This window comes from Panthera leo, chromosome A3, assembly GCF_018350215.1.
Source record: "Panthera leo isolate Ple1 chromosome A3, P.leo_Ple1_pat1.1, whole genome shotgun sequence".
Classification (NCBI taxonomy): domain Eukaryota; kingdom Metazoa; phylum Chordata; class Mammalia; order Carnivora; family Felidae; genus Panthera; species Panthera leo.
This window is the reverse complement of record NC_056681.1, coordinates 51,754,127-51,780,913: the sequence shown is the minus strand read 5'-3', so window position 1 is coordinate 51,780,913 and position 26,787 is coordinate 51,754,127. Positions and strand designations below refer to the sequence as shown.

The window sequence follows — 26,787 nt, the reverse complement described above, 5'->3', positions numbered from 1 at the left end:
CAGCAATATATGAGTGATCTAGTTTCTCCATGACCTCACCAGCATTTAGTGTTTTTATTATTTTTTTTAAGTTTTATTTTTTGTTTTATATTTTATTTGTTTTGTTTTGTTATTTTATTTTATGTTATTTTATTTTATGTTTTTTTTAATTTTAGAGAGAGAGATTGCAAGCAGGGGAGGGGCAGAGAGAGGCAAACAGAAAATCCCAAGCAGGCTCTGCAGGAGCAGTGTGGAGCCTGACAAGGAGCTTGGACCCACCAACTGTGAGATCATGACCTAAGCCAAAACGAAGAGTCAGAAGCTTAACTGACTGAGTCACCCAGGCACCACTATGTTGTTACTATTTTTTATTTTCACCATTCTGGTAGTATTGTTTTCTCATTGGAGTTTTCATTTGCATCTCTCCAGTGGCTAAATGTATCTTCTCATGTGTTTGCTTTCCAAATGTATATCCTCTTCAGTATGTTTTTGTCTTTTGCCCATTCTCTAATTGGATTGTTTGTCTTCCATTGTTTTGAGACTTGTTTACATACTTTGGGTACTAGTCCTTTGTTGGATATGTCATTTGGAAATACTGTTTTTCTTTTTTTGTAGCTTGTATTTTCATCCAACCAAGGTCTTTTGCAGAACTTTAAATTTTGATGATTTCCAGTGAACTGGTTTTTCCTTTTGTGGATGTTGCTTTTGGGGTCAAGTGTAAGGATTTTTTGCCTAACCCTAAATTGTGTTCTCCTGTGTTTTTTCTTAAAATTTTCTATGTTTGCATTTTCTACATTTAAGTCCGTGTACAGTTTGAGTTAATTTTGTATGAGGTGTGAGACTTAGATCAAGATTACATTTTTGCCTGTAAATGTCCAGTTGCTCTAGCACATTTACTGAAAAGGCTTTCCTTCCTCTGCACCTTTGTCAGTTGGGAATAGTTATGTGGGCTTCTTTCTTGATTCTCTGTTATGTCCATGTATCTGTGTGTCTGTTCCTTCGCCAGTTCCATACTGTTGATTACTATAATTTTAAAATATGTTTTGAGAAAAAAAAGAGAGAGGGAGAGAGCCAAAACATGAGTCTCTTAAAGACTGAGAATAAATTGAGGGTTGATGGGGGGTGGGAGGGAGGGGAAAGTGGGTGTTGGGCATTGAGGAGGGCACCTGTTGGGATGAGCACTGGGTGTTGTATGGAAACCAATTTGACAATAAATTTCAGGAAAAGAAAAAAATAAAATATGTTTTGAAGTTGAGTAGTTGGATTTTTTCCCCATTTTCCTGTTTTTCTTTTATTTAATTAAAAAACATTTTTTTAATGTTTGGTTATTTTTGAGAGAGAGAGAGAGAGAGAGAGCATGAGCAGTGGAGGGGCAGAGAGAGAGAGAGGGAGACACAGAATCAGAAGCAGGCTTCAGGCCCCGAGCTGTTAGCACAGAGCCTGATATGGGGCTCAAACTCACAAACTGCGAGATCATGACCTGAGCTGAAATTGGACACTAAATGGACTGAGCCACCCAGGTGCCCCCTCATTTTCCTGTTTTTCAAAATGTTTATAAATAGTTCCTTTGCCTTTCCTTATACATTTTAGAATAATCTTCACTATCTACAAAATTTCTTGCTGAGGTTTTGATAGAAATTGCATTAGCCTGTATACAAATTTAAGAAAAATTGGCATCTTTACAGTGTTGGGTGTTCCAGTTCAGAAACATGATTTCTCCATTTTATTTAGAAAGTTGATTTCTTTCATCCATGTTATGTAGTTTTAAGCATAGAATTCCTGTCCATTATTTGTTAGATTTTCAGCTGCATATTTAGTGTTTTTGAGTGGTTAAAGTTGGTATTTTTAAAATTTTGGTGTCCCTGTTGTTCATTCTGTATCCTATGACCATGATCTTATTAGTTTTAGGAGTTTTCTTGAAGATTCTTTGGGATTTTGTATATAGTCATGCATCTATGAATAAGAAAGTTTTCTTGTTTTCCTTTTTTGACTATATGCTTTCAATTTGTGTCTTTCATAAGCTACAATATCTAGGACTATGGTGAATATGAATGATAATGGAAATCATTGACTTGTTCTTGATCTTAGGGGAAAATAGTCCTTTCGCTATTAATATTAGCTATAGTTTTATAGATGCTTTTTGTCAAGTTTAGTTCCCCTCTATTACTATTTTTCTGAGTTTTTATAATCATGAATGAATGTTAAAATGTTTTTTAAATGGATTTTTGTGTTTACTGATAGGATCATGTGATTTTTTTCTTTAACCTGATAATGTGGCTTTCAAATGGCTTTCAAATACTGAGCTAGTCATGTGGTCCTAAAATAAACCCCACTTGGCCATGTTGTATAGGTCTTTTTATATTTGCTGAATTCTGTTTCCTGATATTTTGTTAAAGAGTTTCCTATCTATATTCATTAGGGGTATTGATTTACAGTTTTCTTTTATACTGTCTTTGTCTGGTTTTGTATCAGGGTCATACTATGTTCATAAAATTTATTGGGAATTGTACCATCCTCTTACTTTTCTAAAAGAAATTAGATAGAATTAGTGTTCATTTTTCTTCAGACATCTGGTAGAATTCTTCTATGAAACTCAGCCTGAATATATCTTTTTTTGGGAGATTCAAGTTCCTTAATAGTTGTAAGGATATTCTAATAGGTGATTCATATAAGTGATTTATAGAAGTGTGTGCTTTTCAAGGAATTGAATGACCCATTTTGTCTAAGCTGTTAAATATATATGTGTAAAATTTTTCGTAATATTCTCTTATCCTTTTGATGTTCTCAGTGTTGGTAGTGATGCCCTCTCTTTCGTTCCTGGTATTGATAACTGTGTCACTTTTTTTTGGCTTTCTTGACAGAAATTTGTTTGTTTTATTGATTTTTTTTCCCCCAAAGGATTATCTCTTTGTTTCATAGTTTTCATTTTTATCTCGTCTTTATTATTTCCTATTTTCTGTTTGCTTTGGATTTATTTTGTTCTTTTTTAGGTTACTGAGGTAAAAACTTAGATTATTGATTTGGGACTCCCTTTTTTTCTAACATAGTGCTATTTTTAGTGCTGTTTTTCTTTCAGCACTGCTTTAACTGTATCCCACAAATTTTGATATGTTCCATTTTCATTTACTTTCAATTTAATGTATTTTTAAAAGTTCCCTTCAAACATCCTCTTGACCCATGATTTATTTAGAAGTTTGTCATAGATCTCACTTTTACCTTTCTGTTTTTTCTGGTTTGGTTGCATTGTTGATGTTGTTTGGCTGAAGATATGTAGTCTGCTGTTGTTGTGTAGAGTGTTCTATAAATGTGGATTTGATTCTACTGGTTGATAGTATTTTAGAATTAGTTTAGGTCCTTGTTAATATTCTGTCCAGTTGTATCAAGTGTTCAGTGAAGTCTTCAGCTATAATTGTGAATTTATATATTTGTCCTATTTGGTATTATCATTTTTTTGCCTCATATATTTTGCAACTCTTTTGCTTTGCACATATAAATTTAAGCTTGTTTTGTCTTTTTAGTGGATTGACTCTTTTTTCGTTATGTAATGTCTCTGTACCTGGTAATTAACCTTGCTCTGAGATCTATTTTCTGATATTAATATGACCAACCACTCTGCTTTCTTTAGATTTATAATGTCCTTTTCTATTTTTTAATTTTGACCTACTTGTAATGTTATATTTGAAATGAGTTTTTTATAGATAGCATATAGCTAGATTTTCTTTTTACTCAACTTTATCAAGTTCTGTGTTCTAATTGGTATATTTAGGCCACTTATATTTAATGTAGTTATTGATATGTTAGGGTTTAAGTTTTTTGACTTTATTTTGTGTTTACTGTTTGTTTTCATTTCTCTTTTCCATTTCTCTGGGTTTTTTCCTATGGGTTACTTGAACATTTTTTAAAACTCCATTTTGGTTCATTTATAGAATTTTGAGTATTTCTCTTCTTATAGCTTTTTTATTAGTTTTTCTAGGTAGCACATTGTATATAAATAATTTACCATAGTCTACTGGTGTTTTCATTTTGTCAATTTGACTAAAATAGAGAAACCTTGCCTTTTCATCCCTTAATTAACCCCCTCTATAATACTACTATTTCTTCTACATACATTTAGAATCACATTAGACAGTGTTATTATTTTTGCTTCTACTGTCAAACATAAAACTCAGAATTTGCCCATATTTTTTGCTTACTGTGTTCTTTCTTCTTTCCAGATATTATAGGGTTCCTTCTTTTATTATTTCATTTCACCATTGAGAACTTCTTTCAGGCAGTCTTTTAGAAGAGGTCTGCTGTTAATAAATTGTTTTAGTTTTACTTCATCTTAGAATGTCCTAGTTTCCTCTTCATTCCTGAAGGATATTTTCACTGGGCATGGGGTTTTGAGATGATAGTTATTTTCTTGTAATACTTGAAAAATGTTGTGCTAATTTCTTTTAGCCAATTTTCATGGCTTTACAATAAGAAATCCACTGTTACTTGAATTGTTTTCTTCATATATGTTAATTTCTCTGTTACTGCTCTCAATTTTTTTCTTTCTCTTTAGTTTTCATAAATTGGCTATGATGTATCTTGGATTTGATTAATTTGGCTTGATTACTTTGGATTTATCCTTTCTGGGGTTTGGTCACTTTCTTCAGTGTCTAGATTTTTTTTTGCCCCCAAATGTGGGAAGTTTTCAGACATTATTTCTTCAAATATTTTTTCAGTCCCCCCTGATTTTTTTTTTTTTTTTCTTTTCAGGATTCTGATTGACATGATGGTTAAATATTTTGTTTTAGTTCCTCAGTTCCTTGAATTAATTTCTGTTTATTTTTCCCTCCAGTTTTTTTTTGTTTTTTGTTTTTGTTTTTTTTTTATGTTGTTCAGATTGGGTAAATTCAGTTGTTTTATTTTCCAGTTAACCAATTATTTCCTTGTGTTCTCCATTCAGCTGTTTAACCTATTGGTTTTTTATTTTGGTTAATGTATTTTCAGTTATAAAATTTGCATTTGGTTCTTTATATTTTCTCTGGTAAGGATTTCTATTTCTTTGATAAGTTTTCTATTTTTCTTTTTTTTAAATGCATAATTACTAATTTTATCACAGCTGCTTTAAAATATCAGATAATTTTTTTTAAAATTTTTAATGTTTATTTTTTTGAGAGAGAGACTGCGCACGAGCAGGGGAGGGGTAGAGAGAGGGAGACACAAAATCTGAAGCAGGCTCCAGGGTTTGAGCTGTTAGCATAGAGCCCAACTCTGGGTTTGAACTCATGAACCGTGAGATCATGACCTGAGCCGAAGTTGGACATTTAACCAACTGAGCCACCCAACTGCCCCTGTTTGTCAGATAATTCTAACATCTTTGTGCTATTGGTATTGCCAATTACTGATTTTCATTCCGTTTAAGATCTTCCTGGTTCTTGGTGTGATTAGTGATTTTTTTATTGAAAACTGGACATTTTGGTATTATAAAACTTTGGATCTCTGTTTATCTGGCTTTGACACTGCTCTTGCAGAGGGGAAATACAGGGTGGCTCCTCTTTATTGCCAACTTAAGTAGGAGTTCTGATTCCCCATTAGGCCTTCACTGAGATACCTCCCTAACTGGGAAGGATGGGAGTGCCTCATTACTACCCCTCACATGGCCTTCCTGGACACTTTGTTACTGCCTGGTTTTAGGCTTTCCTGGAAAGTGTAGGCTGTCCTTGAAATTTTGTTCATCTAAGTGGATATTGGACCACAGATTTTTCTCTGGTGTTTGGCTGAATTGTGGTTTTGTCTAAAAGTTTCTTGTCTTGCAAGGCTGCTCTTTTCTTAGCCCTTTGGCTAGAGAGAGCAGGCTTATGTTGGGGCTTTTTTGTCTGCAGTTTCCAGGTTGCCAGCTGTTTCAGCTGCAAGTCTGGGAAATATGAGGCATCAAGAAACTTCTAGAATTTCTAATATTTTCTCCTATTTTTATACCAAGGTTTTAAAACATATATGTATTATCTTTTCCTAATGTTATTAAAAGCTTATTTAAAATTGTTTTTCATTTGACTGCAATTGACACACAGTCTTATATTAGTTTTGGATATACAACATAGTGATTCAACTTTTATATACATTATTCTATGCTCTACAACAAATATTAGCTACCTACTGTCACCATATAACACTACTACAGTATCATTGACTATATTCCAGTGCTGTGCTTTTTGTTCCTAGGACTTATTCCTTCCATAACTGGAAGTTTATATCTCCCACTTCCTTTACCCATTTTGTCCTTCCCTCCAGCAACCATCAATTTGTTCTCTGTATTTGAAGGTTGATTCTTTTTGTTTGTTTGTTTTTGATTCTACATTATGAATGAAATCAGATGGTATTTGTGTTTCTCAGTATTATTTCACTTAGTATAATATTCTCTAGGTCTATCCATGTTGTCACAAATGACAAAATCTCATCTGTTTTTATGACTGTGTGTGTGTGTGTGTGTGTGTGTGTGTGTGTGTGTATGCCACATCTTTTTTATCCAGTTGTCTGTTGATGGACACTTAGGTTGCTTCCATATCTTGGCTATTATAAATAATGCTGCAATAAACAGAGGAGTGCACATACCTTTTTGAGTTAATGTTTTTGTTTTCTTTGGGTAAATAACTGATAGCAGAATTGCTGGATCATACGGTATTTCTATTTTTAATTTTTTGAAAAACGTCCCTACTATTTTCCACTGTAGCTATACCAGTTTACATTCCTATCCACAGTGTATGAGGGTTCCTTTTTTTGATTTAGAATTTACTGACCATATATTTAAATAAATTAGATTGCATCTGTTACGCCATTCACCACCCAATCATTGTGTTTTTTGATACCCATAAAACCTCCATGTACCTCTTTAATTTTAATATGTAGAAATTCTAAACAAATACTTGTTACCCATATTTATTTCAAAGTGTGGGTATGTACCCTCATCTGCAGCAGTGTGAAATGGTTTTCCTTTATTTGGTTCTTAATATATATGTCGAATATCATAAAAGCTTATGTTATTTTAGAAATATTTTTATGCCAGTATGTCTGTTTTGCCCATTGTCTTTAGTTTATTCACCATGAGAATCATCCATGATTCTAACCATGTATTTTATTCTGCAATTGTTAAAAAAGTTATCAAAATCACTGTGATGGTTATAATCATACTGAGTTGTAAAGCAGTGAGGCCCTAGATGATCACTTTATAAGCTAACACTGTAAGATACACACCCGATAAGCTATTTATCAGTAATGTTGGAGGAGTGAAGAACCTATAGTTGTCTACCTCTCTGCTCAGTTGATTTCTCTGTGCCAGAAACATATCATACTATGTTCTTAAACATTTTCAAATTCTCAGTTCTCCTAATTTTTTTCATAGAAAAGTACCATTTCCAATTTCTTAATTCTTGTAGACTGCTTATTTCTATTTTCAAATGTTTATTTATTTTGAGAGAGAGAGTGCATGTGTGTGTGAGTGGGAGGATAGGCAGAGAGAAAGGGAGAGAAAGAATCCCAAGCAGGCACTGCACTGGCAGCACGGAGCCTGATGTGTGGAGCTCTATCTCATGAATTGTGAGATCACGACCTCAACCAAAATCAAGAGTTGGACGCTCAACTGACTGAGCCACCCAGGTGCTCCAGACTGCTCATTCTTTTAGAAAAGTAATCAGAAATAATTTTTAAAAGTTGATTATAAAATTACTACTTTTTAATCTTGTATATTTCTAACCCATTTTTTAATTAGAAAAAATCTGACTTTTTCTTGTTTCTATATTTGATTGTAGTATTTGAAATATATTATGGATATAGACAAATATACTAAGATAATACATATTTTTAACAGCATTCAACTATGACATCAACATTGAGGAGACTGGGTGAAGACATATTCAAAGGAGTAGTAACTAAGGGAATTCAGGATAATTCTTTAGACCATTCAGTGGAGAATAAACCAAAGACAGCTGCTTTCTTTAAGAGCTCCAATTTACCATTGAGATTTTTATCAACTTTAATTGTTCTCAAAACAGTCACTCAAGGTAAGCTTTCAAATGTGCTTATGGTATAATTTTTCATAAACAAGTAGAAGAGAATACTATATAATGAAGCAACTCTTACATAGTCAAATATGTTTTCCATTTTTAGAATGAGATTTTATAATGGTGGCACATTATAGTAAGCTTTTATTCGCTAAATTTGAGAAAATGGATTAGTCAGTTGGATTGTTGCCCCCTCCCAGAAGACTTTGTTGATTCTTTTAGATCATGTTCCCATGGTAATATTATTGTATTCACCATAAAGTATTGAAATTCCTAATATGTTATTTTTTACTGGAGCATGTGTTGGCAGACTATAGCCTAGTGATCAGATCTGGCCCCACCACCTGATGTGTAAATAAAGTTTTATTTAAACACATGCATGCTCACTTTTTACCCGTTGTCTATGACTGTTTTTGTCTTATAACAACAGAGGTGAGTAGTTGACAACAGAGACTATATGGCCCCCTAGATGCTTATATTATTATGTGGCCCTCTACAGCAAAATTTTGTCAATCCCTACACTAGTTTGTAAGTTGACTGAAGAAAAATTGCCTTGTTTACTACTGTATCCCCCTGCAACTAGCATAGTGCTTGATGTATAATAGTGAATAGGAAATTAATGGATTAAAAATAATGTTTCAATCAAAGTTGACCATTTTAAATATAGTTTTGATATATAGCTGTAAGGAGTTATGTTTTTGGATTACTAAACAGGTGATTTCTTGTTAAAGTAAGCCATACCAATATAGTCAGACATTAAGTATGCATCCTTTTATCTTTCCTGTTTGTTAAATTATGTAACTCAGTGTAGGGTTTTTTTTTTTCAGTGGGAAATGGCAATAACTTAATTTTACTACTTTATCTGAAAGTGTGTATGATTTAGTTACACCTGATTATGGACTTTTACAACAACAACAATATGAAACTATAACTATCTTCTTAATTATTTTTTCCTTATGTTTATGGTTCTCATAGTTAAACACATTGGCAACGGTTTGAAAGGTCATTTATGAGAAGGGTATATTTGCTCAAAATAAAGTTCACCACATACCAACATACATTACAACATCATTTGATAAAATGATCACTGATAAAACTAATGCAATAGAGATAAAACAAGAGAGAATGGGTACTCTCTGTCACCTTCTGTGGAATTCAATATTGGACATGCTGACAGTCTTCAACGATCCATTAAAAAAAAGGAAAGAAATGAATATTGGAAAGGAATACAGAAAACTATTAATAGTCTTAAACTATTAATAAAAAACTATTAAATTTGTGGATACTCTCTATAAATCAAGGCCATCCAATAAGACTAGCTAAGAAATAAATTGAATATAATGTGCTATGATCTGAATATTTGTGTCCCCTAGAAATTCATATGGTGAAATACTAACCCCCAGAGTTGATGCTGTTAATAGTTGGGGTCTTTAAGAGGTGCTTATTAGATCATGAGGGTAGAGCCCTTGTGAATGGAATTAGTGCCCTTATAAAAGATACTCCATAGAGATCTCTCTCTTTAGCCCCTTACATCATGTTGAGGACACAGTGAAAAAGAAGTTGTAGGCTGTGAACCAGGGAGAGGGTCTTCACCAGAAAGTGATCATACTGGCAACTTTGTGTTGTATTTCTCCACCTCCAGAACTGTAAGCAATAAAATATCTGTTATATATAAGCTACACAGTCTGTGGTATTTGCTATAGCAGCCTGATAGAATTTGTTTCAGAAAATCAAAGAAAATTCACAAAGTCTATTGACTTTCAATAACTATCATTACCATCTATGACTATCTATGGCTGTAGTATGACTACTATGAGTATCACTAACAAATAGCAATAATACATTTTTTAAAAAGACTTATTAATATAAACAAAACAAAAAGTGTAAAATATGGATATAAGTCTAGTACGGTGTCTGTAAACCCTTTGTGAAATATAATAGGGCATAAAGATATGGTAAATAATGGATGAATGAACAGGGTAATAAAGATTATAGATGAAGTTAAATGACATAAATAAGGGACTTTTATTCTTCCTTATAAATATTTTAAAAACTATAAGATACTCCAAGTGACGTAGTGTAATAATACCAATGAGAATTCAACTATAGTTTAAGTTGAGAAAGTGGTAGGAAAGGTGAAAAAACACTTGAAATGAATGTGATCATTTAAAACAAGTAAAACAGCAACATGGGTCATGGCTTGCCTGAGAAGATTTTAAAGCAACCTTGATAGAGTCCAGGACTAGAAAGATCCTGAGCTTACCTCCTCTCAGGGACACGGCAAAGCTGCAACTACATATAGAGCAATTCTTTCTGCAAATGGCCTGAAGACTAGGGAGAACAGCTATTCCACAGCTAAAGACACAAGGAAAAAGTCACATCAAGAAGGGTAGGAGGGACAGAGACATGGTCTGTTTAAGAACCAAATACATGCTGTGGTGGTCAAGAATCAGGAAGGACATCACAGGTGCAGAGACCTCTCTAGGAGTGAGGGGTTCGAGCCCTACATTGGGCACCCCACTGTAAGGATCTGCACTGGGAAGATGAGCCCAATAATGTCTGGCTTTGAAAAACAGTGGGTCATAACTCTAGGAGAGCTGGAGGGCTGTAGGAAATGGAGACTCTGCTCTTAAAGTGCCCATGCACAGTCTCATGTAGACAAAGCATGGGGAAACAGTTTGAAAAGCACCTGGGCCATAAGTGAAGGAGATTTATTGACTAATTATAGGGCATGTGCTTGGAGGGATAGGGATCTATAGGAACTTTCTCTAGGAACAAAGTGCTGGCAGGTGCCATTTTTATTGCCCTCCTCAGTCTAGCAAGGCATGATGCTGGCATGCCTTTTGACACTCCCTATCTACCTTAATGGCACTGCTTGCTCTCTACCAGTGTTCCCCTGTGAACATGCCCATCCCAAAGCACTTGCCCGAGCAGGCACATTTTTAAAGCGCCTCCTGCCTTTCTTCACACTAGTGGTTGGCCCCACCAACCAGCACACCTGCAGTAATCGACAGCTGGTCCCCTCATCCAGCTGTGCCAGGGCCAGACCCTCCCACCAGTACGTCCATAGTAGTCATGGCTGGGCATTGGTGGGCAGCTGGTTCAGTGGTCACCTCAACCCACCAACTGGCACAGCATTTGCAGCCCAGTCACAACAGGTAGGTGCACATAGCCCACAAGGATACACTGCTTGAGGGTTGAGTTCTGGTGATCAGAGTACACTGTGATTCTGGACCCTCCAGGATGTTTTCTATGTAAAGCCATTACTTTCAAGATCAGGAGATATACTAATCTACCTAATGCATAGAAACACAGACAAAATGAGGAGACAGAGGAATATGTTCAAAATGAAAGAACAAGACAAAACCTCAGAAAAAGATCTAAACAAAATAGATAATCTACCTGATAGAGTTTAAAATAATGGTCATAAAGAGGACTCCTGAACTTGGGAGAACAAACACACTAGAGAAGTCAACAGCAGATTAGAGGATGCAGAAGAACAGGGTGCCTGGGTGGCTCTTCAATCTGGGAGACAGAGTAGTGGAAATCAGGCTGAACAGCAAAGAGAGAAAAGACCATAGAAAAGTGAGATAGGTTAAGTGACCTCTAGGACAACATTAAGCATACTAATAACTTCATTATAGGGGTCCTAAAGGAGAAGAGAGAGAAAGGGATAAAGAACTTACTTGAAAAAATAATAGCTGAAAACTTTCCTAACCTGGGGCGGGAAATAGACATCCAGGTCTAGGAAGCACAGAGAACCTCAAACAAGAGGAACCCAAAGGAATCCACACCAAGAAACATAATAATAAAAATGTCAAAAATTAGAGGGTCGACTGGGAAGATGGAAGAGTAGGGGGACCCTAAGCTCGCCTCATCCCCTAGATACAACTGGAGAACACATCAGCGTAAATAACCCATAAAATGATTTGAAGACTGGCAGAACAAACTCCACAACTAAAGGTAGAAAAGAGGCCACATTGAAAAAGGTAGGAAGGGCAAAGACATGGTCTGGGAGCAAAGCAGACCATGGCTGTCTATGGTGGGGAGAGAGCCAGTGGTACAGAGAAGGTTGAAAACAGACTTTCACACTGAGGAGCCCACGAATGGGAAGGATGAATCCCCATTACATTTGCCTTTGAAAGCAAGAGGGGCCAAACTTCGTGACTTCTTACAACCAGTGAGACTTACCACCTATAATTTTCATTTTCATTTAGTTTAATTTAGTTTAATTTAATTTTTTGAGAGAGAGAACAAGCTGGGGAGGGGCAGAGAGAGAGAGAGAGAGAGAGAGAGAGAGAGAGAGAGAGAGAGAGAGAATCCCAAGCAGGCTCCGCCCTGTCAGCACAGAGCCCACTGAGGGGCTTGAACTCACGAACCTTGAGATAATGACCTGAGCTGAAGTCAAGAGTCAGCTGCTTAACTGACTGAGTCACCCAGGTGCCCTTTAACACCTGGAATTTTAAAAATCAGTATCTCAGCTCTGGGGGAGCCTTGAGGGCATTAGGAAGTAGAGTCTACCATTAACGTGACAGCAGGACAGACAGCTGGTGTAAATAACAGCATAGAACCATCAGTTTGAAAAACTCCAGGGGCAGATGGGAGGGAGAGTGATTTGCTCATCTTCAAGTATGGCTTGGAGAGACGGGGATCATGGGGAGACCTCTCCAGGAGCAAAGAAGCTGGCAGGCACATTTCCCTCCTGCATAAAAAAAAAAACAAAACAGCCATCTGCCAAAACCAGTGCAGTGCCGACACTTTTTACCTAACTTGTTACACCAAGCCTGTGGCCTCCCACTTTGGTGGATCCACTCTTCCGAGTCACACTTGCCTTAGTTTGCTGCAGTCCCTCCCCCCAGAAGACCAGTACAAACCCTGCCAACACATCTCCTAACCTACATGTCTGAAGGACCTCAGTTCCACTGGTGGCAGGGGCAGGTCTCGTTTCTCACGCAAACCACTGCACACGTTAAAATGCTCCCCACCCCCGCTGGGGACCAAACACTGCACACAGTAGGCAAAGAGTCTCTACAGACAACTGGACTGAAGTAAAAAAAAAAAAAAACAAAACAAAACAAAAAAAAGCAAACTAACACTCAACAGCAGAGCACATGCAACACACATAGGACACACTCCCTGAGTGCCAGGCCCTGGAGAACAGGGGACACAAGACACTATATCACCTCTTCTTTATAAGACTGTTATCGTCAAGAGCAAGAGAAGTAGCTGCGTTTCCTAACACAAAGAAACAGACAAAGAGACAAAATGAGGAGATAGAGAAATATGTCTCAAATGAAAGAACGGGACTAAACCACAGCAAGAGGCCTAAGTGAAATGGATGTAAGTAATATGCCTGATAGAAAATTTAAAGTAATGATCATAAAGATACTCACTGGACTTGAGAAAAAAATGGAGGTAAAAACAAAAAAAAATGTGGAAATTAAAAATTAAAAAAAAGTGTAAGACATCTTAACACAGACATAAAAATGAATCAGAGATCAACAACACAATAATGAACAAGCACAAAGTGAAATTAAGAAAACAGTCCCATTTGCAGTTGCACCAAAACCAATAAAATATTTAGGAATAAACTTAACCAAAGAGGTGAAAGACCTGTACTCTGAAAAGATTTCAAACTTGATTACAAAACTGTTGTTATCAAAACAGACTGGTATTGGCACAAAAATAGACACACAGATCAATGGAACAGAATAGAGAGCTCAGAAATAAACCCACATTTACATAGTCAATTAATCTGTGACAGAGGAGGCAAGAATATATAATGGTGGAAATGACAGTCTCTTCAATGAATGGTGCTTGGAAAATTGGACCAGTTTACTATACCATATAAAACAAATAAATTCAGAATGGATTAAAGACTTAAATGTAAGACCTGAAATCATAAAACTAAAAGAATAAACTCCTGGATAATAGTCTGACCAATATGTTTTTGAATATGCATCCTCAAGCAAGGGTAACAAAAGCAAAAACAAACAATTGAGACTACATCAAATTAAAAAGCTTTTGCATAGTGAAGGAAACCATTCACAGAATGAAAAGATAGCCTTCTGAACTGGAGAAGATACTTGCAAATGATCTATCTGATAAGGGATTAATATCCAAAATATATATGGGACTTAGTATAACTCAACACCAAAAAAAAAAAAAAAAAAAAATCCAATTAAAAAGCAGGCTGAGAACGGGAACAGACATTTTTCCAAAGAAGACATATACATGGTCAACAGACACATGAAAAGATGTTCAGCATCAGGGAAATGCAAATCAAAACCATAGTGAGATGATATCATCTCACACCAGTCAGAATGTCTGTTATCAAAAAGACAAGTGGGGTACCTGGGTGGCTCAGTCAGTTAAGTATCCCACTGTATCTTAGCTCAGGTCTTGATCTCAGGGTTGTGAGTTCAAGCCCACATTGGGCGCCACACTGGACATGAAACCTACTTAAAAAAAAAGACAAGACATAGTAAGTGTTGGTGAGGATGTGGAGAAAAGGCAACCCTGGTATGCTGTTGTTGGGAATGTAAATTGATGCAGTCACTATGTAAAACAGTGTGGAGGTTTCTCAAAAAATTAAAACTAGAACTACCATATGACCCAGCAATTCCACTTCGGGTCATTTACCTGAAAAAAAAAAAAAAAAAAAAGTAGTTTGAAAATATATGTGCACTCCTGTCTACTAACTGCAGCATTATTTGCAATAACCAAGATAAGGAAGCAACCTTAGTGTTCATTGATACATGAATTGATAGGAGGATGTGGTGCCCGTGCGTGCACACACACACCGCACACACAGAGGAATATCACTCAGCCATAAAAAAACAATGAAATCTTTATATTTTTGGTGACATGGATAGACCTAAGGGGTATTATGCTAAGTGAAACAAGTCAGAGAAAGACAAATACTACATGTTTTCACTTCTACATGGAATCTAAAAAACTAAATAAATGAATAAACGAAACAGAAACAGACTTACAGAAAACAAATTGGTGGTTGCCAGAGAGGGATGGAGGAAACAGGTGAAGGGGACTAAGAGGTACAGACTTCTAGTTAAAAAAATAAGTCATGAGAATGTAAAGTACAGCATAGGGAATACAGTCCATAATATTTTAATAACTTTGGTGACAGATGGTATCTAAATATCATTGTGAGCGTTTTGTAGTGTATTTAAATGTCAAATAACTATTTTGTACAGCTGAAACTAATGTAACATTATATGTCAACTATATTTTTGAAAAAAATAAATTTTAAACAATCATGATATATTATAAAAAAGAGTAATTTTAACTTAAAACCTCAAAATAGGGCAATAGGAATGAAATGACACAATTAGTGAATTTGGTGACTTCCTTGTGCAAGTCACTTTTTTAAGAAAATGGAATCGTAAGTGCTTTCAAAGTCACTAGTCTGGTGGGTAAGTAGATTATAAATATTTAATTCTGCTTCATTTTATAATTTCCACACAGATGTTTAAATAATGTGCTTCTGTTTAAAAGAGAGATGATAAATTACTTTTGGTGGTATGATTGAGGGGATCAGGAGACGATATAGTATAAGCAGTTAGCATTTGAACTGGACTGTCAGGGGTGTGTAGGATTTCATAGGCAGAAAATAAAGAGAAAGACCTTTCCTAAGGGAACAGTATGAGCCAGTGCTTGAAACTGTGGAAAAGCATGACATACAAGGAGACCAGTGAGTTATTTCAAGAGGAAAACATTTGTTGGGGTCACAGCTGTTCTGAAATGGTGTTATATCAACCTCTTAAAACATTACTTTTGGTTTATCTTCTTTGAAAAACATACAGAGATTATACCATGTTTTTCTACATGGTTAACCATTTTTAGTTAACAGTGTGTTTACAATTCATTCATACTGGCACAATATGTGGTGAATTTTAAGCTTTGTGTGTTACTTGGTAATAAAATTTCTAGCCAGAATTCACATTATGGTATCTCTTGTCCATCCTTGTCACCTCATAACTGTCTTGTTTTTGTTATGAGTTTTGTCCAATTTCTAAGCTAATAACTTCTGAAAAGTGTGTATATTTTTAAGTATAATCTTTAGTATATAAAATGAAAGTTGAAAAATTAGACAAAACTCCCATTAATTTATTTTAAGAAACTAAGAACTGTATAAGTTTATTATCTTTCATCTAAATGTGTGAATACACAATTTATGCTGTTTGTTTAATTTGAAAAATTATTTGTTTAGATGTTTTTTCTGATTCTGAAATGGTTTAAAAAATTTTTTTAAAGAAATATCTGAGAAATCACTCAGAATTCACTTAGAAATATATCTTAAAGCTGTTTTTAAGAATCCCATAGGAGATTCCAGAAGTATTTGTATATAAATTGATGATTGAAAATAATCTGTTACGTCTAATTTGGCATCAGACAAGATTTGAGAGCTGGAATCAAAATTCAAAAATCAGTTAAGTCATTACAAAACAGGCAGAATGAGTATGATTAACTGAAAATAAGTTGGGTATGTTATTAAAAATCTAATCAATAGCTCAGTCGGTTGAGCATCCGACTTCGGCTCAGGTCATGATCTCACAGCTTGTGAGTTTGAGCCCTGCATTGGGCTCTGTGCTGACAGCTCAGAGCCTGGATCCTGCTTCAGATTCTGTGTCTCCCTCTCTCTCTGCCCCTAACTCACTTGCATTCTGTCTCTGTCTCTCTCAAAGATAAATAAACTTTTTAAAAAAAGTTATATATTGCCTTATGGTGTATAAAACTTACCACCCATGATTCTCTCCTAATTTTGATTAACTGACAAAGCACATAAAGCAACAAATATGTTTTCCTAAAGTTGTAAAACTATCCCTAATTTTCCATTTGTGACAAACACATCTGGGGTTAGTTTTTGTTCAGTTCACTTTTTTCTATAACAGTTTATTTCTTTTTTAATAGAAGTGTTTATGGCAAAATATTAAGAGCTGCTAGGTCTATGTGGAAATAATCTTTTTTTTTTTTTTTTTTAATGTTTATCTTAGAGAAAGAGAGAGTGAGTACATGAGCTAGGGAGGGGCAGAGGAGGAGACAGAGGATCTGAAGCAGTCTCAGCGCTGACAGCAGAGAGCCCAGTGTGGGGCTTGAACCCATAACCATGAGATCATGACTTGAGCCAAAGTCAGACGCTGAGCCACCCAGGTGCCCTAACATATGCATCTTTTATACCATTTTTCTAGGTGTATAGTTCAGAATTCATTTTTTGAAATTAAAAATTATTTTTCCAGTGGAAGTTTTGAGAGATTTAAGAACTGTGCAAACTTCCATGGGAAGTAGAGTGAGAACCTACAGAGGGCCCCAGATACTTCGATTATTACTTTAAAAGACATCTGCATGTTTTCCTAGAACATCATAGCAGTCTGTGTCATGGAAAAGCAGCTCTGTGGGTTAAATAATAGATGTGACTCAAAAAACAGAGAGTTGTGGTCTGTAGTTAAAAACCTTTGAGAAATTTGAGGATAACTAAAGTTTAATAATGCCAATACTTTAATTTCATTACCAGTGGGCTTTCTGAGTCACTAAAACTCAAATATATTATATGCAATATTTCCCAAACTTATTTAATCTCCAAATCCTTTCGGAAGAGTGATATATAGCACTAATTTTCTGAGAACAACTTGGGAAACACTGTCCTACAGTTTATAAAGCACCAGTGTAATGCCTTATGAAGGTTAACATTATCCTGAAGAACACTTTCAAGGAGAGAAAATTAATGTTGAGAAAAGTGAGTGGCTGAAAGGTGAAATTCACATCGGTATCCTATTCTAGAGCTGATGAACTATTTCTTTTTGATCTTGTGGTTTTTGTCTTCATTGTCTGGTGCTCTACAGGTTCAGTAGGCTGAGGGTTGAAAGGCAGCTGGTGGATCAGCAAAGCAAGCCAGGTAGAAGAACCAGAAAAGGAAAGAGATGACATGTATTAAATACAATTAGGAGAAATGATTATAAGTATAGGGCAAAATAAAAGATATACCTGTCTTATGGTGTGCTACAGCAAACTTTGGGAGAACTAAAAATTTACACATAGGAAAAACCTAGAATACTTGTCTTAACTCTGGTAAGAAGATTATTTGCTATTTATAAAAGAAAAGTATCCCTTACAAGATTTATAAATTTAGTATAAAAAGACAAAAACAGATAAATGTGTTGGTTAATATACATAATATTAAATACTTGGTACCCAAATATATATAGATCTGTAAGATACTTGGTTTCCATTGACTGGATAGTGCAAATATGTTGTTCAAAAAGATAATAATACTGGGTGTGATTAACTCTATAATGCTAAGCCCTTTATAGATTGTCTCTGAATATTATTGTTCCCATATTAGTTGTTACTAGTTTATAGAGGTTAGATAATTGTGTCACGGCCACACAGCCAGTATTTGACAGAGTCTGGTTCAGCTCACCTCTCTCCATTTCTAGAGCCCACCCTCTTGACCCTTTGTGTGACTTCCTAAGATCAAGTGCTCCTGAGACAATCAAAGAAATAATAATACTTACATAGCACTTACTATGTTACAGGCTAAGCACTTTACATATAGTAACTCATTTAATCCTTATAACAAGGTTATGAGATGTCAGTATTAACATCTCAATTTTATAAATGAGAAAATTGAGACATAAAGAGGGTAAGTCTGCATTCTTACTGTGCTACACTGATTCTCTGAAATAAAATATAACTGTAAGATATAACCTCTCCATTACACTCAGAAAAATAAAATGATTGAATATAATGTATTGCTGAGAAGAAATAGGTACAATTTTAGTCATTGCCAGCTAAAAGTATATTGGTAAAATGCATGTATATTTGACTTTAATAATACAGTATTTCAATATGCAGCACTTCAAATTACAATACAATAGTTCACTTGTAAGATTAATATGTAATATTTACATAAATATTACAATTTAAATATAAAATCAAAACTGTCTTGAGAAATATGGGTTTTTTAAGTTTTTATTTTTTATATAATTTTTTAAAGTTTATTATTTTTTCATCTTTATTCATTTTTGAGAGAGAGAGAGAGAGAGAGAGAGACACAGAGCACGAGCAGGGGAGGGGCAGAGAGAGAGGGAGACACAGAATCTGAAGCAGGCTACAGTCTCTGAGCTGTCAGTACAGAGCCTGGTGTGGGGCTTAAACTCATGAACCACAAGATCATGACCTGAGCTGGAGTTGGATGCTTAACCAACTGAGCCACCCAGGTGCCCGTTAAGTTAATTTTTGGGAGAGAGCACAAGCTGGGGAGGGACAGATAGAGAGGGAGACAGAATCTGAAGCAGGCTATAGGGTCTGAGCTGTCAGCACAGAGCCTGATGCAGGGCTCAAACCCACCAACCGGAAGACCATGACCTGAGCTGAAGTTGGATGCTTAACCAACTGAGCCACCCAGCCGCCCCTAACTTTTTATTTTAATTCCAGTTAGTTAAAATACAGTGTTCTATTAGTTTCAGGTGTACAATACAGTGATTCAACACTTCCATACATCACCCAGTGCTCAAAAGACAAGTGCACTCCTTAATTCTCATCACCTATTTCACCCATCCCCCCACCCACCTCCCCTTTGGTAACCATCAGTTTGTTCTCTATAGTTAAGAGTCGAAACAGGTACAATTTTGATTGTATTGTAACTTAACCATTTCTGAAGTGCATTCTGCTTATAGGAGTCACCAAAATGTATCATAACCTTTAATAAGATTTACTGCAAGGAAATAATTCAAAAGGGAAAAAGTTCAAAGGGGTTAATGTGCTGTTTGTAATAATGATAAAGGATAAATAATTGACAAATCCACAATTAAAGTAGTGAAGGACATAAGTTCTTGTACTGTTGTTGGCATTTTTGTAATCATTCATTTTTTTCAATTTTTTTCCTAGCAGTAACCTTAGGAAATAGACAGTATTGTCATTTTTACAGAAGAGCAAATGGAGGGTCAGGCACTTGTAAGGGACCCAGATCTTTTCTTGACCCTAAGTAATCAGGCCTTTAACAATATCATCATGAGGACAGTAGAATGTTGTGTGTCATTAACAGATTTAAGTATGCCAATGTGGGAATCAATGTAAAACATTTTAATTAATAAAACTTGCGGTACACATTAGTTTCATCAGTATAAAGATATGAGAACTGAAAGCGGTAGTAAGAATCTTACCTGATAGTTAAGCATCCAGTTTTGGCTCAGGTCAGGATCTTCATGGTTTCGAGCCCTGCCTTGGGCTCTGTGCTGACAGCTCAGAGCCTGAAGCCTGCTTTAGATTCTGGGTCTCCCTCTCTCTCCCCCTCCCCCGCTCTCACTCTGTCTCTCTCTGTTTCTCTTTCTCTCTCTCTCTCAAAACTAAACATTTAAAAAACATATATAAAAAAAGAATCTTACCTGATAGAACTATTTTAGGGACAAATTTCTGGTCTTACTAATTAAATATACTCTCTCTTCTGTTTAGTTGTGTGCATCAGAGCTAGTTCTGCTGTACTGCCCTTCTCAACACTTGGCAGATTTATATATTATGCATATTTATTATACTTATGCAGATTTATATATTTATAAACTATGTAGTTATTTATACCTTAGGCCCAAAGAAATGTAAGGCATTATTGCCATTCTCAGATAACAGGAACAGTGTAGTAGTTAAGAACTTCAGTTTTGCAGTCAGATAACTAACATTTGGGTCTCAGTCCCATCACCAGCTATGTGACATTGGGCATGTCCCTTTTCTGTGTTTCACCACAATTTTTTGAAGAGCAAATGAGAATTAATATGAAGGTTTAGTAAAGAGTCTGGCATATAGTAAGTGTTAGCTGCTATCATCATCATAAACATTTTTGTTTAACATCTAAGAGTTGGTTTTACTTGAGATCAGAATTGAGGTCTATTAGACTGCATTAGATTTCTGTTGGTTCATAATAAACCACCAAATACTTAGTTGCTTACTTAAGACAACAACCAGCTTTGGTACAATTGATAACTCAAATTTCTTTAAATACTCTTAAAGTTAATTTTTTCTTGATTTTAGACAATCTTCACTATTAGGGAAATTAAAATAAGAATTTAATTTTCACTTAAGGCAACTTAAAAAATATAACCAAATAGGAGCGCCTGGGTGACTCGTTGGTTAAGTGTCCAACTTTGGCTTGGGTCATGCTCTCTCGGCTTGTGAGTTTGAGCCATGCCCCTGCTCACGCTCTGTCTTTCTCTCCTTCGAAAATAAATAAACATTTAAAAAAATTTTTTTTAAATATAACCAAATACCATTCCTCTCCCCAAATTCATAAAGGACAATTTTTTAAGTTTACGAATTTGCTGCATCATGTAGCGTTTAGCCTATTTAATCTCAGATGATGTATTAATGAGAAGTGAAGTCTGTGTCAAATACAGTAGGTGGCACTATGATAAAAACTTCTGTTTTTGTGAAGAATTGAGTTCAGGATTCATCTGTACTCTTCTGCCTGAGTTTTTGCTAAATAATGGTAGGTTACTAAATAAGACAAATATGAACAGAATCTAGCAACTTTGCTTAACCTAAATACACAGTAATTTGCAGTGTTTTATTTTGTTAAATTACAAAAATTAAGTACAATAATGGCAGTGTTCCTTGAATTAAATTCTACTGAAAGGAAGAATAGAGTGTACTATAAATTGATCTAGAGGCACAGATTTTAATTTCTCAAAATTCTTTCATATGTATTTTAATGTGTATGTATTTTAATTCTTTCATAGGTATTTCACACAGGTTATCCTCAGCTTCTTATTCTTAATAATTAGGATCTTAAATTACATCTTTAGTGTATGTAAACTGATGCAGCAAATATGAAATGTAACACATCAGCCAGAAGACAGTAAATTTTTTTAAATGTTTATCTCTGAGAGAGAGAAAAAAAAGAGAGAATAAGTGGGGGAGGGACAGAGCGAGAGGGACAGAGGCTCTAAAGTGAGCCTTGAGCTGACAGCAGCGAGCTCTATGTGGGGCTTGCACTCAAAACCAGGTCATGATCTGAGCCAAAGTCGGATGTTCAACCAACTGAGATACCCAGGTGCCCCGAAGACAGTAAATTTTAATGGATAGATTCTGTCATATTTTCTGTTCATATTTTCAAAGTACTCTTGAGCCTTCTTTAAACAAATCTCAGGAGAAAACTCACTAGTATTTGAACAGCATGAACAGTTTTTTTTTCTTTCAATAGTATATTGAGTTTAGGAAACTGAAATATTCTTATACATTTAAAAGTGCAATGTAAAATTGTTGTAAGAGTACTGATTGGGTTGTTTGGTGTATTGGAGTATAACAATATAAGTATCTTACTATCTCATTTGCATTGATTCTAGTTAAATTAGTCTCAGTTCTGGCTTTGCAAGCTTCCCAGTCATCTGTAGAACATCTTTAGGAGAGTTCCAGGGAGTCTGATCTAGTGGGTGTCATCATAATATTGGCCTTGAGAAAACTTTACTGTGTTAATGGCAGGTATATCACAAAAAAGTAAAACACCAAAGCATATTCAGTCTTCTGAAGTCTTTCAGTGGCTGTTTAATCTTTATTAAGAGACAAAATTAGTCCTTTAAAAGTTTGCATAAAGTTACATTTTGAAGTAAGTAAATACATAGCGATAAAAACCACAATCTCTAGGGACACTTGAGTGGCTCAGTCGGTTGAATGTCTGACTTCGGATCAGGTCATGATCTCACAGGTCTTGAGTTTGAGCCCCACATAGGGCTCTGTTTTAAGATTTGGAAGCATATGGTAGTTATCAGATATTGAAAATAAACATTACTTGTGGTGTTTACTATTAAACATCAGCTGTTATAATAAAAAGAAATAGATATTATTAATTCAGTGTTAAAATATGAAGGAAATTTACCCTATCATAGTGTAATTCCTCTTTTTTCTTCCTTTGAAGCATTTGAATCCTAACTGATTCTAAATTTAGCAGCAATCTCTGGTCATTGAATTATTGTTCCCCCCCCCCCTTTTTTTTTTTCCAAATATCCATTTTCGTTCTTTTTTTTTTTTTTTGTAATTTATTGTCAAATTGGTTTCTATACAACACCCAGTGCTCATCCCAAAAGATGCCCTCCTCAATACCCATCACCCACCCTCCCCTCCCTCACACCCCCCATCAACCCTCAGTTTGTTCTCAGTTTTTAAGAGTCTCTTATTCTTTGGCTCTCTCCCACTCTAACCTCTTTTTTATTTCCTTCCCCTCCCCCATGGGTTTCTGTTAAGTTTCTCAGGATCCACATAAGAGTGAAATCATATGGTATCTGTCTTTCTCTGTATGGCTTATTTCACTTAGCATAACACTCTCCAGTTCCATCCACGTTGCTACAAAGGGCCATATTTCATTTTTTCTCATTGCCACGTAGTACTCCATTGTGTATATAAACCACAATTTCTTTATCCATTCATCAGTTGATGGACATTTAGGCTCTTTCCATAATTTGGCTATTGAGAGTGCTGCTATAAACATTGGGGTACAAGTGCCCCTATGCATCAGTACTCCTGTATCCCTTGGGTAAATTCCTAGCAGTGCTACTGCTGGGTCATAGGGTAGGTCTATTTTTAATTTTTTGAGGAACCTCCACATGGTTTTCTAGAGCGGCTGCACCAGTTTGCATTCCCACCAACAGTTCAAGAGGGTTCCGTTTGTCCACATCCTCTCCAGCATCTATAGTCTCCTGATTTGTTCATTTTGGCCACTCTAACTGGCGTGAGGTGATACCTGAGTGTGGTTTTGATTTGTATTTCCCTGATGAGGAGCAACGTTGATCATCTTTTCATTTGCCTGTTAGCCATCCGGATGTCTTCTTTAGAGAAGTGTCTATTCATGTTTTCTGCCCATTTCTTCACGGGATTATTTGTTTTTCAGGTGTGGAGTTGGGTGAGCTCTTTATAGCTTTTGGATACTAGCCCTTTGTCCGATATGTCATTTGCAAATATCTTTTCCCGTTCCGTTGGTTGCCTTTTAGTCTTGTTGGTTGTTTCCTTTGCTGTGCAGAAGCTTTTTATCTTCATGAGGTCCCAGTAGTTCATTTTTGCTTTTACTTCCCTTGCCTTTGGAGATGTGTCAAGTAAGAGATTGCTACGGCTGAGGTCAGAGAGGTCTTTTCCTGCTTTCTCCTCTAGGGTTTTGACGGTTTCCTGTCTCACATTCAGGTCCTTTATCCATTTTGAGTTTATTTTTGTGAATGGTGTGAGAAAGTGGTCTAGTTTCAATCTTCTGCATGTTGCTGTCCAGTTCTCCCAGCACCATTTGTTAAAGAGACTGTCTTTTTTCCATTGGATGTTCTTTCCTGCTTTGTCAAAGATTAGTTGGCCATGCTTTTGTGGGTCTAGTTCTGGGGTTTGTATTCTATTGCATTGGTCTATGTGTCTGTTTTTGTGCCAATACCATGCTGTCTTGATGATTATAGCTTTGTAGTAGAGGCCAAAGTCTGGGATTGTGATGCCTCCTGCTTTGGTCTTCTTCAAAATTGCTTTGGCTATTCGGGGTCATTTGTGGTTCCATATGAATTTTAGGGTTGCTTGTTCTAGTTTCGAGAAGAATGCTGGTGCAATTTTGATTGGGATTGCACTGAATGTGTAGATAGCTTTGGGTAGTATTGACATTTTGACAATATTTATTCTTCCAATCCATGAGCACGGAATGTTTTTCCATTTCTTTATATCTTCTTCAATTTCCTTCATAAACTTTCTATAGTTTTCAGCATACAGATCTTTTACATCTTTGGTTAGATTTATCCCTAGGTATTTTATGCTTCTTGGTGTAATTGTGAATGGGATCAGTTTCTTTATTTGTCTTTCTGTTGCTTCATTGTTAGTGTATAAGAATGCAACTGATTTCTGTACATTGATTTTGTATCCTGCAACTTTGCTGAATTCATGTATCAGGTCTAGCAGACTTTTGGTGGAGTCTATCGGATTTTCCATGTATAATAATATCATGTCATCTGCAAAAAGCGAAAGCTTGACTTCATCTTTGCCAATTTTGATGCCTTTGATTTCCTTTTGTTGTCTGATTGCTTATGCTAGCACTTCCAACGCTATGTTAAACAGCAGCGGTGAGAGTGGACATCCCTGTTGTGTTCCTGATCTCAGGGAAAAAGCTCTCAGTTTTCCCCATTAAGGATGATGTTAGCTGTGGGCTTTTCATAAATGGCTTTTATGATCTTTGAGTATGTTCCTTCTATCCCGACTTTCTCGAGGGTTTTTATTAAGAAAGGTTGCTGAATTTTGTCAAAGGCCTTTTCTGCATCGATTGACAGGATCATATGGTTCTTCTCTTTTCTTTTTAATGTGATGTATCACGTTGATCAATTTGCGAATGTTGAACCAGCCCTGCAGCCCAGGAATGAATCCCACTTGATCATGGTGAATAATTCTTTTTATATGCTGTTGACTTCTATTTGCTAGTATCTTATTGAGAATTTTTGCATCCATATTCATCAGGGATATTGGCCTGTAGTTCTCTTTTTTTACTGGGTCTCTGTCTGGTTTAGGAATCAAAGTAATACTGGCTTCATAGAATGAGTCTGGAAGTTTTCCTTCCCTTTCTATTTCTTGGAATAGCTTGAGAAGGATAGGTATTATCTCTGTTTTAAACGTCTGGTAGAACTCCCCTGGGAAGCCATCTGGTCCTGGACTCTTATTTGTTGGGAGATTTTTGATGACTGATTCAATTTCTTCACTGGTTATGGGTCTGTTCAAGCTTTCTATTTCCTCCTGATTGAGTTTTGGAATTGTGGGTGTTTAGGAACTTGTCCATTTCTTCCAGGTTGTCCAGTTTGTTGGCATATAATTTTTCATAGTATTCCCTGATAATTGCTTGTATCTCTGAGGGACTGGTTGTAATAATTCCATTTTCATTCATGATTTTATCTATTTGGGTCATCTCCCTTTTCTTTTTGAGAAGCCTGGCTAGAGGTTTATCAATTTTGTTTATTTTTTCAAAAAAACCAACTCTTGGTTTCATTGATCTGCTCTACAGTTTTTTTAGATTCTATATTGTTTATTTCTGCTCTGATCTTTATTTAATTTCTCTTCTTCTGCTGGGTTTAGGCTGTCTTTGCTGTTCAACTTCTATTTCCTTTAGGTGTGCTGTTAGATTTTGTATTTGGGATTTTTCTTGTTTCTTGAGATAGGCCTGGATTGCAATGTATTTTCCTCTCAGGACTGCCTTTGCTGCATCCCAAAGCGTTTGGATTGTTGTATTTTCATTTTCGTTTGTTTCCATATATTTTTTAATTTCTTCTCTAATTGCCTGGTTGACCTATTCATTCTTTAGTAGGGTGTTCTTTAACCTCCATGCTTTTGGAGGTTTTCCAGACTTTTTCCTGTGGTTGATTTCAAGCTTCATTGCATTGTGGTCTGAAAGGATGCATGGTATGATCTCAATTCTTGTATACTGTTTTGTGACCCAGTATGTGATCTATCTTGGAGAATGTTCCATGTGCACTCGAGAAGAAAGTATATTCTGTTGCTTTGGGATGCAGAGTTCTAAATATATCTGTCAAGTCCATCTGATCCAATGTATCATTCAGGGCCCTTGTTTCTTTATTGACCGTGTGTCTAGATGATCTATCCATTGCTGTAAGTGGAGTGTTAAAGTCCCCTGCAATTACCGCATCTTATCAATAAGGTTGCTTATGTTTGTGAGTAATTGTTTTATATATTTGGGGGCTCCCGTAGTTAGTGCATAGACATTTATAATTGTTAGTTCTTCTTCATGAATAGACCCTGTAATTATTGTATAATGCCCTTCTTC

The 26,787-nt window shown here is 35.7% G+C and overlaps 1 protein-coding gene across 8 annotated transcripts in view; it reads left to right on the top strand.

Moving 5' to 3' along the window:
• The window catches only part of CCDC138 (coiled-coil domain containing 138), a 134,313-nt gene that overhangs the window by 62,736 nt on the left and 44,790 nt on the right, over positions 1-26,787 (top strand). For all 8 annotated transcript variants that reach the window (XM_042931835.1, XM_042931828.1, XM_042931831.1 and 5 more), the window contains one exon: positions 7,811-8,003. In XM_042931835.1, the coding sequence (XP_042787769.1) occupies positions 7,811-8,003 (193 nt within the window). The remainder of the gene's footprint in view (positions 1-7,810; positions 8,004-26,787) is intronic.